The sequence below is a fragment of the Hylobates moloch genome, unplaced genomic scaffold (assembly GCF_009828535.3).
Source record: "Hylobates moloch isolate HMO894 unplaced genomic scaffold, HMol_V3 SCAFFOLD_1, whole genome shotgun sequence".
NCBI classification, from domain to species: Eukaryota; Metazoa; Chordata; class Mammalia; order Primates; family Hylobatidae; genus Hylobates; species Hylobates moloch.
The window spans coordinates 131,188,250-131,203,033 of NW_026652276.1; the positions used below are offsets into that span (position 1 = coordinate 131,188,250).

General features: G+C 36.2%; 1 protein-coding gene across 8 annotated transcripts in view; it reads right to left on the bottom strand.

Annotated features, from left to right (window-relative positions):
• NME8 (NME/NM23 family member 8) overlaps positions 1–14,784 on the bottom strand; it is a 50,747-nt gene that overhangs the window by 2,833 nt on the left and 33,130 nt on the right. For 7 of the 8 annotated variants that reach the window (XM_032758302.2, XM_058432575.1, XM_058432623.1 and 4 more), the window contains 5 exons: positions 13,079–13,223; positions 12,274–12,381; positions 9,108–9,259; positions 2,934–3,078; positions 450–687 (listed from right to left, as the gene is read on the bottom strand). In XM_032758302.2, coding sequence (XP_032614193.1) covers positions 465–687; positions 2,934–3,078; positions 9,108–9,259; positions 12,274–12,381; positions 13,079–13,223 — 773 coding nt within the window. In that variant the 3' untranslated portion in view covers positions 450–464. The remainder of the gene's footprint in view (positions 1–449; positions 688–2,933; positions 3,079–9,107; positions 9,260–12,273; positions 12,382–13,078; positions 13,224–14,784) is intronic. The other variant, XM_058432712.1, reaches the window with a different exon arrangement.

Here is a 14,784-nt window from a genome sequence, read left to right on the forward strand (position 1 = left end):
CTTTTGTTTTGTTTTTGGCTTTTTTTTTTTTTAGAACAAATAAAGATAAAAAGAAAGAAACTTTGGCCATTCAAAGTGGAGAAGTGGAAAGGAGCTGAGTAGAGGGACTGCATGAGGCTTTTTATATCATGGTAGATGACACCACAACTCAAGACCAAGGTGTGTGAACCAATGGGTGTGGTGCTTGCCCTGTTGTCTGCATCCCTCCAGCCTGGATGCAGCATCCTCAGCCTGGTTACAAGCAACCAGAATCCCCAAGGTCATCAGCATCTACAAGGCTCAGCTTTGAGGCTGTGTGGTTACTATGCAACAGAACAGTGTGTCTCACAGGAAATAAAGTTTGATTCAGGAATTTAGGAAAAGTTCTTCTCTTTTTAGGACAGATTTGTCCTAGCCTCAGTCACTGCAACAAGCAAATAAAATAAAATAATAATTAAACAGGTACGTACTTCACAGTATATACTTTAGTTTTCCTCAGGATTCTCAAAGAGTCTATTAACAACCTCTTTTGCTTCATAGACGTTAGATGCTCCATGGACAATGTTTTTCAACTTACTTATTCCAAACCGGGCTCGGATAGAGTCAGGGGAAAGTACTTTTGCTTCTTCTGGGTCTGTTGGGCCCATCAATCGTCTCCATTCTGCAACAGCATTCCACTTGGTCAGAATCATGACCATAGATGGACCCCTGCAAAGAACAGTGCTTTCAGAAGACTCAGCCTACTGAGAACTCTTGACACTGCAAACAAGGCTAAAGACAGAACACTGCAGCCTGGGCCAGGGAGCTCCTTTTCATTCTTTGTCCTTATCAGTGCAATCATGTACTCTCTTTTTTTCATTTCTCCCTCTTCTAATAGGTTTATATGCTAGGTGAGTGCTATAATTTAATTCTAGAGAATATTTGTCAATGAAGTCTTATTATTTTGCTACTTTGAGATCTGTAAATAGAGACATTGTCATGCATTCAAGACTTGTTGCTTTATGGTTGGCTAGCAACCTCTAACCCCTTCAGGGATTGCCTCAAGTTAAGATAGCCACCTTGTTCAGGCCACCCTCATTGCCAGGATGGCCTACTTCAAGTAACTGAGTGATGTGAGCATACAACAGCCTGGTCATCTCAGCCAATACTGGACAACTCTGATAGACCAATCTAACTGTGGTTAGCAGAGGCTGTTGTCTGGTCTGCACTATTATCTTGACTTGCCGTCATCCCCATCCTGCTTCTTTGCCCCCTCTTCCTTGTGGCATCCTTACTCAATAGCCTGAACAAGAAACTCTTCCAGCTTCCCAGAAAATGCAACCTGCAGTAAGTATGAAAGTTAGTTTTCTAAGCTGTCATGGTGCAGTCCTAGGCTTCTGCTTATTATTTATATCTAAATAGCACATATATTCCATTAAATTTGGTTAACTTTATAAATTCTGCCTTCCTAAACTCATTGACAAATGGTCAGGAACTGAAAAAAGGGAAGATGTGCAATTAAAGAGGTTTCTTATACGTATTTTATACACACGTGTGTGCGTGTGTGCATGTGTGTGTGTATGCACAGTCATGTACCTCTTAATAATGCAGATACATTCTGAGAAATGTGACATTATGCTATTTCATTGTAGTGCAAACATCATAGAATATACTTACAGAAACCTAGATAGAATAGCCTCTTACACACCTAGGCTGGCTCCTGGGCTATAAACCTGTACAGCATGTTACCATACTGAATACTGTAGACAACTGTAACACAGTGTTATTTGTGTATCTAAACATATATGAACAGAAATGGTAATGCGTTGCATTACAATGATCACGAAGTCACTAAAGCAATAGGAATTTTTCAGCTCCATTATAATCTTATGGGACTACTGCTGTACATGTAATTCATTATTGACTGAAATATTATACTGCAAAGCATGACTGTATAGAAAATATTTGATGTTTAATATATATAAAATAGAAAAGACATTTAACTCATAGTAAATCGATAACGATGTTCACATAATTATGAACTCTGTGTAAAAGAGAGCTTTGGAAAGCAGCAGTTAAAAGCAGAGACTCCCTGGGTTCAGGACCCAGCGAAACACTAGTTTTGTGACTGTGGACAACTTCTAGCCCTGGGCCTACGTTCTCTCAAAATCAAAGTGGAAATTCTAGTAAAACTACTTCATAGAGTTATTATTATAAGAATCAAATGAAGTAAAGTGTGTACAGCTCATCACAAGGCCTGGAATTAAGGAAACAATAAATGTTAGCCTTTAATTTCTATGCGGTGGTTATAAAAGTATGTGTTGTCAGGAACAGATGTATCATGTAGAAAGAAGTTTTAAAAGAGTGTATTTCTTATAGTAATATTTATGTTATTATGTATACATAGTTTTACAAGGTATCAACGCATGTAAAAAAAAGATGTGAATAATCATAGCTAACATTTATCAAGTGTTTAATATCTGTCATGCACTGTTCTAGGTACTTTCAACACATCAATTATGTAGCCCTCCCAACAAGCCTATTAGATAGATTCTATTATTACTCCCATTCAACAGATAAGGAAACTCAGGCAACAATTAAGTATGCTGGCAAAGCAGGGGTTTGAACTTAGGCAGCCTCTATGTCTAATGCGAAGACCTAGAGAAAGGGAAGGGAAGGGAAGGGAAGGGAAGGGAAGGGAAGGGAAGGGAAAGGAAGGGAAGGGAAGGGAGAAAGGAAAGTAGGAAGGAAGAAAGAATGAAAGAAAGGGAGCGAGGAGAGACAGAAGGAGAGAGAGAAAAGAAGATGTGGGGAGGTAAGAAAACAGAAAAAAGATGAACCATGAATGTTAACAGAATGTCTTTTCATGAATGACATTAGACGAAATGTTTTAATTAACTTTTGCATTTTTCAAAGTTTCTATAATGAACATTTACCACTTTTATAATGCAAATAATTATGTATCAGAAACTTACTCAGATAACATTTCCAATAAATCTTTATAAAAGTCTTTTCCTGTTATTTTTGGATAAATTTTCTCTATTTGCTCAGGAGTTAGGAACATTTTCTTCACCTGTGTCAGATCAAACCCAGCCTCCTTAATCATCTTCAGGATCTGCTCTAAGAAAAACAGATATTTGATAATATTGCAGATTGCTTCACTTTTCCTCCATACTCAAGTAGACTGAAATAACTAAGGAAAACGACAGTTTAACTTGCATATTGTGGTTGAACATGACAAAACTGCCAAACTAAATTAAAATTCCAAAGCACCAAATTGACATTCAGAATTTTAGTATGTTAATGTGGATTTTCAGTCTCTGAGGTTCACCCTTCCAGAAACCACCTGAAACACCTAGTAGACCACAAGAGTAGAAGGCAAAGGGACCTGCTCTCAAGCTAAGAATAAAGATATATTTTCACCTTCATACTACAAATTCCAAGGAATTTCTTGCTAGATATGGATTGAAGGATAAAGCCAATCTGAACTCTTCTCCCTGAAGAATCAGAGTACCATCGAGGGAATTAAAGCAAATGTCAAAATCTCACCAACAGCCTAAGTTTTGAGGGCTACATTCTAGAGACAAAGATGAACCAACTGAGAAACTGGGCACTTTCTGGTAAAACGGCCTGTTCTTTGCTCCAGATCAAAAGCACATAGAATGGTCTGGGAGCTAAAGGCAATATGATTATAACCAACAGACAGCCTGGAGAAGGCTGGACCTCTCCTGCTGGAAGGGAGGTGGCCAGGATCTGCCCTAAGACAGGCACTGCAGAAATGAAAGGGAAGAAAATATAAACCTTTCCTCAGAGACTAATTGTCTCAACAGAGAGCAAGGCCTATAAAGATATCATGAGAAAGTAATCATTATTATAGAGTAATATATAAGGTCCCCAGAACCACAGGTGAGAAAACAATTAACTTTCTCTGAAGAGGTCAGGGATGACTTCACAGAGACACCGACCTTTGTGTTAAGCATGGAAAAAATAAGGTGTGATCACCAAGTGGACAAGTAGGGAAAGGACATTGCAGGCAGAGTGAGTAATGTATGCCAAGTGCAGAGGGCAGGAAGAAGTGACTGGGTGAAAATATACTGGAGATGAAGTTGGCCAAGTAAGTAGAAGAAGGATTATCAAGAGCTATGCCCTGTGAAGAAATCTGGACTTTCCTCTAAAAACAGCAAGGAACATTTAAAGCATTCTAAGCAAGAACATATTCAGATCTGTGCTCCAAAACGATAATTTCCTTTGCACCATGAAGAATGAATTAGGGTAGGAGTGGGTGATTGTGGCATTGCAAGCAAGGTATTTGAAGACTAATGCAGTTTTTGGAAATCAGTACTTTCTGGTAAAAGGAGGCACCTTGGAAAAGAAAAGTCTCTTACAGTTCTTAGATAAAGACAGCAAGTGGCTCAGGTTAACGTTCAAGATAAACAGAGAGTACTGTAGGTAGTGAGGCAGATTCACCCCCTGCAAAGGCCCTACCTATGAAGAAACTACCTAATTATATTAATACAAAACCAAGGGAAAATCTGAGCTGAGAAATGAAATGAGCTAACCCAAACACTTATTAATCTTTACTGAACCATTATAAAAGATAAAATTAAAATTACTATGCTAATTAAAAAATTTATTCCCCTATTAAAGAAATAAATAAAAGAAAGAGAAAGAGGAAGGGAGGGAGGAAGAAAGAAAGCCAGCAGAAGGATGACAAATACCTCCCAAACTGTAACACAACACCCTAATGTGAATTAAGCAGTTTGAACATTAAAAAAATCATAAATCATAAATCAGAACTTCAAACTCAAAACTAGAAATGGCCAAGCAATAAGTAGATGTGAAATAAAAGCTGCACCCACGAAAGACAAAGATAAAATAACAGAAATAAACTAGGTGTCTAATGTAACTTAAAATACAGAGAAGGACATAGACAACAGAAGTAAAAATAGCCAAGTAAAGGGAAGCAAAATAAAGAAAGAGAAGTCAATAGGGAAAGTGATAGTTACAGAAGTTAGGCAAAGATAAGCATGTCTACACGTGTGTGTATGTAGGTATGTGTGTGTACATATCTGTGTATATATATAATTAAATAATATATATTACTATATTTATTTAAGAAATTTGACTTCATCATACCAAAAGAGAATATTTTTAACTAAAAATTGAGCAAGTCAATCTAAACACTCAGAAACTTCAAAAGAATCCCCTGTTAGTTCCAGTTGGTGAAATCCCTAAAGAAAAAAAAGAACAATGGAACAGAACTAATATTTAAAACTATGAGGCAGGAAAACCGTCTTGAAATAAGAGAAGACAAGAATCTAGGCAGTGAAAAAGACTAGCATGTATCTGGAAAAAGAAACCAAGAGTGGTCAAATCTCAGACATATGTTAGTAAAGCTACTAGACTTAAGAAACAAACAAAAATTAACCCTGTCTTCTGGCAAAACACCATATTACAATGAAACAAAAATCAATATGGCACCAGGTTTCTTGAAAGAAATGCAGGAAACAAGAATAGAGATACCCTGTCAAGAAACTCCAAGAAAAAAAACGTGAGCCTAGGATTATTTTTATCCAGCATATATGTTAATAATATATTTTCTAACAAAGTACATTTAACATTTAACACAAGTTCAAAAAATAGGAGAATAGCTCAAGAAATGAGAAAGTAGATTAAATACCTAATTGTCAGAAAGGTAATAGGGTATCATTTAAAGCAGAGAAAACAAATAATAGGCACTCAGTCAAGAAAAGAGAACTTTCAAGCTTATCCATCCCACCTTTTTTTGTTGTTGTTGTTGTGTTTTGTTTTAGGCTTTTAGCAGCCCAAAGCCATGGTTTTTAGTTTCTGTCTCTAGTGATAACCAGAAAAGAAGGATGAGGAAGGGGCTTTACTGGACCAATCAGAAACAGAAACTAAGAACCCATGACTATATTCTTTCCCTTGGACAACCCTGATAGATGTTGCGATTAAAAATGGCTTCCAGAACAAATAAATTTCTCAAACACAAAAGAAAATGTAAAAGACCACACAGAGAAGAACAACAGTAAATGAAAAATAACATGTAAAGTAAATATAACTTAAAATAATAAGATGTTTGAAACTAAACATATCATTAACATAAAATAAACATATTATGTGACTTTATCTCATCTACTAAATTTTTTTCCTGTAACACCTAAAACAATAAAACTACTAGAAGAAAATATAGGTGAAATGCTTCATAGCATTGGTCTCGGCAGTGATTTTTTTTGATAAGACCTCAAAAGCACAGGCAACAAAAGCAAAACTAGACAAATGGGATTATATCAAACTAAATTCTACATAGTGAAGAAAAAAATCAACAGAGTGAAGAGACAACCTACAGAATTCAAGAAAATATTTTCAAGCTATGCATCTGACAAAGGGTTAATATACAGCATATATGAGGAACTCAACTCAATAGCAAACAAACAAAAACCCCCAAAAAAGGATTCTGGTTTAAAAATCGGTAAAAACCTGAATAGACATTTCTCAAAAGACATCTGTTGAACATATAATGACCAACAGATATACGAAAAAATGCTCAACATCTCTTAAAAAATCAAAAATAGAACTACCATATATGATCCAGCAATCCTACTATGGATATATATCCAAAGGAAATAAAATCAGTACATTGAAGAAATATCTGTACTCATATGTTTATTGCAGCATTATCCACAATAGCCAAGATTTGGAATCAACATAAATAAAATCAACCTATTTATTATCAATAAAAATTGATGGATGAATGGATAACGAAAGTGTGATGTATGTACATAATGGAATATTATTCAGCTATAAAAAGTAATGAAATCCTGTCATTTGTGACAACATAGAAGAACCTAGAGGACATTATCTTAAGTGAAATAAGCCAGGCACAGAAAAGACAAATACTGCATGATCTCACTCATATGTGGAACCTAAAGAAGTTGATCTCCTAGAAGTAGAGAGCAGAATGGTGCTTACTAGAGGCAGGGAGGGTATGGGGGAGGGAGAAATAGGGAGAGATAAGTCTTTGGGTATAAGTTCTGGCGTTCTACTGCATAGTAGGGTAACTATAGTTAATAATATTACATTGTATATTTCAAAATAGGTAGAAGAGGAGACTTTGAATGTTCTCACCACAAAGAAATGATAAAGTTATGAGGTAATGGGTATGCTATATACGCTGATTTGATTATTACATAATGTGTACATCTATCAAAACATCATAATGTACCCCATGAATACGGACAATGATGTTTCAATTTAAAAAATTAAAAATACGTCAGTTGTGTACTGTTTTATTACAGTGAATTTGGCTGTTTAACATATATTTTAAGAGAAAGTCAGGAATACAAATCTGCCTTTATGGATTTTTATGTGTGAGACAAGCCTAAAAAAAGTGATTCAAAAAGGCTAAAAATAAATGGGCAAAAATATACAAAGCAAATGCAAATAATAAGAAAGCAGGGTGTGTGGTCTTGATAGCAAACAATACAGAATTCAGGCCCCAAGGCATTAAATGAGACAAATAAGAACCTTGTGTAATGCTAAAAACTAAATTTACCATGAATAGTTTTAAATATCTATGTATCAAATAACATGGCCACCACCATTATGAATCAGAAAATACAGGAAATATAGCCAACAATATACTGAAAACAGGTGACTCACACCTTTAGTTTCTGAGGATCCCCAAAATTCAAGACAGATCAAGTCGGGAAAAAATAAATCAAGATGAATCAAACTGTAAGGCTGGTTTTATCTTATATTCAAACTTTTCACCATGATACTAGTGATAATATTTTTTCTCCTCAGACACGTAGAATCTTCACAAAAGTTTGCCATATGGTAGTTCGGCAATACCATGATAATTTCAAAAAAATGCAAGCTTTTCTTCTACCAGAATTTTAAAAAATATCTTTAAAAATAATTTATTTGTTGAATAATTCTAAGGCCCAAGGGAAAATACAAACCAAAATTACAAAATTTCAATAACTAATTATCAATAATCAAAGATAATGAAAACTCTATGCATTAGAACCTGTGGGCTATAATTAAAGCAGTAATCAAAGAAAAATGTATAACCTTAAAATTTCTTGTCAATAAAAATTAAAAGTTGAAAATAAATAAATTTAATATTCAACTCAAAAAGCTAGAAGAAGAACATAAGAAAAAACTACTAGAAAATAGAAGGAAGAAAATCATGAAGATAAAACCAAAAGTAGTAGTTAGAAAAGAGAAAAACATAGAACTCATGAATAAATTAAATTTTTATTGTTTGAAAGATAACAAAATAAGAAATGGTAAAGTAGAAATAATCACTGAAATGGAGGAAATATAGTAATGATAAAAAATTACTTTACAAATTACGTAGCTGGAATAGATAACTTCCTAGGAAGGTATAATTTAACTATATTTACTCAAAGGGTGATAGAAAGCTTAAACAGAGCAATTTCCATAAAAGAAACAGAGAAAGCAATCAAATAATTATCCCACAAAAAAACAACAGGCCCAGATATTTTCACAGGAAAATTTTACCAAACCTCCAAATACCAATCTCAGTGCTGCTTACACTCTTTTGGAGCACTGAAAAAGATGTTCACATTCCTTATGAAGTATTCCATTGATTTCTAAACCTGATAGATATCAAACCAAAAAAATGGAAAGCAGAGATCAATCTCACTTTTAAGTCTCAATACAAAAAAAAGTAAAATATAAGCAAATAGTATCCAATAGCATATCTAAAAATGCATCGTAACTAAGCAACATCTATATAGGAATGGAAGGACATAGTTCAATATTTGAAATATCATTAACATGATATTCCATACTAATATATCCATGGAAAAAATAACTCATCATTTTCATAAATTCTGAAAAGGACTTCAGCAAAATTCAATATCATTTCTGATTAAGAGAAAGACAAAGACAAGGATGAGGGAGGGAGACCTGAGAGAGACAGCAAGAGAAAATATGACAAAGTCAATCTTTGAATCTAAATGAAGGATAGGAGTACTCATCGCAACCTTTCTTTTTTTGAATTTTCTGTTTCCTGTTTTGCTTTTCTGCTTGTTAATTTTTTAAATGTTCACAAAATTTGGAGAAAATGTATACACTGACTTTTATTCTCAAATATTTACCTCTTTGTTCACTTGTTGCATGAGGTTTAATCAAGCCTAAAGTGCTTTGAAGAGGAAAGAAATGCTGTATTTCCCTTTCAGCGGTTTCTAACGAATCGCTGCCATACAACTGGTTGACCGGCAAACTGTCCATCGCAAATTTTGCACACAAACTTTGAAAAAGAAGTCAGGTTTAAAAGCTATTAGAACAGAACAGAGTAATATAACACAATTTACATAAGTTGTTCAAAAGTTATCAAATAACAGCAAATCATTCCAGATCTTGACACTGTGCAAAAGGAAGTAAGTACATGGCGGCTTAGGGCATGCTACTTCTTTTCAAGGAGGTAATGGTCATTAGGAAGAAAGGATGTGATCATTTAAATCATCATGACAATGAATATTGACAGATAACTATGAAAGAGGAATGAATGCCGATATGGTTTGGCTGTGTTCCCACCCAATTCTCACGTTGAATTGTAATCCCCAAAATCCCCACATGTCATGGGCAGGACCTAGTGGGAGCTAAATGAATCATGGGGGCAGTTTCCCTCATGCTGTTCTGAGTGAGTTCTCAGAAGATCTGATGGTTTTACAAGCACCTGGTATTACAAGCCCTGCTGGCACTCATTCTCTCTCCTGCCACCCTGTGAAGAGGTGCCTTCTGCCACTATTATAACTTTCCTGAGGCTTCCCCAGCCATGCGGAACTGTGTGTCAATTAAACCTCTTTTCTTTATAAATGACCCAGTCTCAGGTATTTCTTCATAGCAGCATGAGAACGGACTGATATAGATGCCCTGTGCAGTGAAAAAGCTCAGAGGGTAGAATCCTTGCACTACTTGCTAGCTGTGTGATATTAGGGAGCTGCTTAACTTCTCTGTGCTTTAGTTGTCTCAAATATAAATATGACAATAAAACCTGTTTCAGAAGGTGATTTTGCAGATGCAATCAGATGATGCCTTTGAAATATATGGTGCGTGTATTGAACTCTAAATAAATTTTCTTCTGCGGCTTTCGCCATGCGTTAATGCTTCACATTAACAAGCATTACATGGCATTTGACTCTAGACCAAAGATACAAAATTATAAACATTAAATCCAGAAGATACTGTAAGGGAACCCTCCAGGTGAGCAACAACAGCAATAAAAGAGAAGTAGACAGGACAACTTTGTGGGAAGAGGCAGGAGTGATGCTGATAATACCAGACCATCCACATTAGATTAGACAGTTTATTGTTATGCTTTCTTTCCTATAAATAAGTATGTATCCCATGAATCAGCTGTTGCTCTTTGGTATTTTTTTCAGTTGTCCTTTTTATCTGTCTTTCTATCTATGCATATTTCAGTAGCAAATAATGCTCACTGCCCATTTCACTTTTTTCCCTTTAAACAGTCCAGGGCAGTCAACCCAACAAATTCCAGCTATGGTGAATAATGTTCCTTCCTGCTAACACTGATGTGGATTCTTCACATCACTGGAAACTTGATTTTCTGTCCCCAGCTTCCAGATCCTCTTCTTTCCTCTCTGGTCTCAGTGACTCATTCAGGGTTTTGTTTGTTTGTTTTTGTTTTTTTGCCTTATCACCTTGACCTTTCCATTCTGCCCTTGGCTGTTCCCACACCTCTAATCTGGAGATACTTTTAGCCCTAGTCACTTGGACTCTGTGATTGCCAGGGATGAGGGATTTGCACAATGATTGAATGAAACAGCCTGAGCCATCCTGAGCACTTACTCTACTCAATGCAGAGCATTCTCCCAACCCCTGTTATGCTGTTAAACACGATTTTTGGAAAATGTCGGGGGAGGAATAGTGGGATACAGGGAGTAACAGGTAACAATGAGGGGTTGCTGTGCTTCTCTTCTATGCAAATTATCATATTTTGGGTAAAACAATGCCAGCATAGAATCTGATATTCAGGCACAGGAAAGGGGTGAAGTTCTATTTAAAGAGTTATTCCTAAAGCAACTGTAAGTGCTGGGTGGAGCCAAGGAAAGTGGAAAAGTGGGGATCAATTAGAAATAAAGATCAAGATTAATTGTGAACGCGTGGCAATTTTCAGTACGATAGTGGGGTGGAGATGGGGCAGTAACTGAGATCCTCCACACTTGGTGCCCCAGTGTCTAGACCAGTGTGCCTACAGGCACAGGCCTTGTGTTGATAGCAATCCCTCTCTCTGGTAGCATGCATTGCACTCTATGCCACATTTTATTAAATGATTCCATGGCACTCTGCTCACAACACTTGCAGAGGTTTTATGCTTATTATCCTTCACAGTCATTAGCACATAAGCAAAGACATAATTGAGTAGGGCTAACTAAGGAGCAATACATGTTAATGCAACACAAGTCAGATTTAAGTATATCCTACCCAAAAGAAAGCACTTCAGCTTTCATGTAAGTGAGGCTTCATAACTATTGTTATTTATTGTGTCAACATGTATGTCAGGTTTGCAGTGCCATAAAGAGCATCTATATTCTTGCACACTTGAAGGGGGTATGAGGGGTGTCCTTTCTTCCTTTGAATTGAATCCTACCCTAAAATCGGCACGAAGAATTCAAGGGAATTGAAATTCAATTTGTTTCCATCAGCTTCCTGCCAAATATGGAGATGCATGAGATACTATTTCTATCCTGCAGATGATATTAAGCCTAGCAGGTAAGCTCAGAAAATATTGAAAGAGTTCCCCTTATGTGCCAGGTAATATGCCAGGGGTCAAGTTGATTACAAAGTTTAGCTGATTTCTAAGATTAATCAGTAAGCCAAGTCAATAAATGTTCCCACTAAATTGTAGAGTACATACTCAATTAGTCATCACCATCTTAAAACTCATGATCAGTTAAAGAAGCTACAGCTGCCACCACAACCTTCTCAAAGGAATTTCTCCTAAATAGCAGGTGGGGTGGATATTTCTCCCGAGAGATGACCTGTTGACTGAAATATACACCTCTTAGCTCTCAGCCCCAAGCCTAGCATCTCACAATGGTCTCTTGCAAATCCTTGGCCATCCTCAGGCTGGCACTGGGCTGGACCTACAGTCATAAGTGGTCCACTCCTGCCCCAGGAAAGGCAGCTTTCCTGAGAAGCTCCCTGGGAGTAGAGCTGTGGTTCCAATACTCTACATCTATAAAGGTGTTTAAAATGGAGCCCATGAAAACAGATAGGGACCCATGGTATGAATCCTACCTCTCTGGAAAATATTCAATGGCTTCTTCAGCAGTTCTTGGTCCCAGTAATTGTTTCCAGTATTGCAAGCCATTGTCTCTCAATAAAACAAGGGCTAGAGATGGACCACTATTAGAAAAGAAAACAAAGAAGAGGTAATAAGAAGTGTAGCTCAGTAGCTAATTATGTATAGGCAATACAAATGCATATTGTTAAATAGATCAAAAACATGTAACATGTAAAATAATCTTTTAACAGAGGTCTGAAATTTTTTTCCATTGATATGTTTTCAAGAGCATATCTATAAAAGAATAGAAGGAGAGAAAGGAAGGGAAGGGGAGGGTCATGATCCTTGTAGATGTTTCTTTCATTGTTCCCATGGTCCTGCTGGTTTATATGCCCTTGCAGGATTTCGGCCTCAATTGCTATTTCAGTTATTCTTCTAGAAAGAAACCCAGCACATTTCTAGCAACTCATTCTTTCCTAGAACTAGTTAACTATAAGATTACAAAAGCTCTTGAGAGTCAGTCAGTTCTCTGCTTAAACTTGATAGTATTGTACACCCTGGACTTCTGGTGTTCAACTCAACGGGACTCCAGTAACTTCCTCTGAGACCTTCCTACTATTCCAGTAACATTCCAGGAAGACTAGAGAAGACAGGCAGGTGAGCAGAGGATTGGGATGGGAGCAGGACTGGTAGAGAAGTAAATTCAGAACATGTTTACAGACTTGAGGAGTTTGGCAGCTTAAATAGAAACCAGACTTAAGAGAAAGTTTACAGGATTCAAAAATAAATCAGACTGAATTTTCTCAACGTGAATTCTACCTGGTCATGTTTTCTATAAGTTTATTAAAATAGTCTTCATTTTTATATTCCTTGCACAGTGCTTGTGCTTCTTTTTCCGATAATACTACTTGTCTTTGCTCCAGTATGTTGAAGTCTTCATCTTTAATAATATGCAAAACATCATCTAAATAAAAAGTCACATAATAAGCTTTAAACTGGTAGATTACTGATTATGTACACAATACATAATATACAATCATGAGGGCATACAATGCACTTTATTCTCATATGAAATTTTGAAAGTTTGCAGAAATACCTTCTTAGGTTTTAATTTGAGGTGAACAGTATCTCTTAACATCTCATTATGATGCTATTTCCAATTTTTCATTGCATAGGAATCATGCATGCACACACATACACATATACAACACACACACACATAGCTATCTCATTAAATCTTTTTCTTGGGTGTATGCATGTGAATGTGAGTGATTGTGTGTGTGTATGTGTGTGTGTGTGTAGATAGTAACCTAAATAATCAACCAACACAATTATGGAAGTCATTATAAATAATTTTTATGTTCAATAACCATGATCTGATTTGTCCCATTTGGGGAGAAACAAGGTGATTGAATACCTGAAGGTATTTCTCAACCTTTTTATCTCTTGCCTACTTCCCACTACAGAAGCCTAGAAAATCCAATACTCACACCTCCATCCTTCCTTACAGATAGTGTGGCAGTGTGATCCAGCTATGGTCAATGATATTTATAGGAAATACACTGGGGACTCTTCTGAGAGAGGCACTCAGGGAGAACCTCTGTCCTACACCACCTTCTGCTTCCTGCTTTTGAATGTTTGAGGGACATGATCTTTGGAGCTGTGCAGGTCATCTTGTGACAAAGAAGGATAAGTCAAAAGCACAAATATTGACTAAGATCTTGAACACCCTTAAGCTCCTTATCGAGGCCAAAAAACAGGAAACAAAGTGAATAAAGTAGAACTAAGCAAACAATTGTACGGAAAGAATAAAACAAAGTATCATGCATGTTAATACAGCTTAAGCAATAATTTGCTTCAGAACTACCTCACAGAGAAAAAAGGAAAACACAGGATATATAGCTCTTGAAATTTGAAAAAGTGGAATCATATTAATTCTTAGAAGACACTAAAGTTATTTTTAATTACTAATTTTGTAAAAAGATTTCTCAAATGAGGGTACCTGATGACCACAGTTTAAAAAGTGACAACCAATCCCCAAGCAATTGCCATAAAATATTAATAGCTTCTTGAAATGACTCATGACAAAAGCTCAGGAAAAATATTCAGGGAAGGTAAATCTGCATAAAGCTAAAGAAAATAGATTTAATGGGAGAGTAGGTCGATTGTCGATCCTTGAGAATCCTGGAGATTGCCTTCCCTAATTTGCACTCTCTCAGTTAGGTGATCACAAAGGAATTATAAACCAGGTGTAGAGAGGGTCCTCACTGTCCAACGGATAAACTGAAAAAATATTGGTGAGTAGAACCAAAATAAGGTACATTGGTGAGTAGAACCAAAATAAGGCACATTGGTGAGTAGAACCAAAATAAGGCACATTGGTGAGTAGAACCAAAATAAGGCACATTGGTGAGTAGAACCAAAATAAGGCATATTGGTGAGTAGAACCAAAATAAGGCATATTGGTGAGTAGAACCAAAATAAGGCATATTGGTGAGTAGAACCAATATGCCTTATTTGCAAGA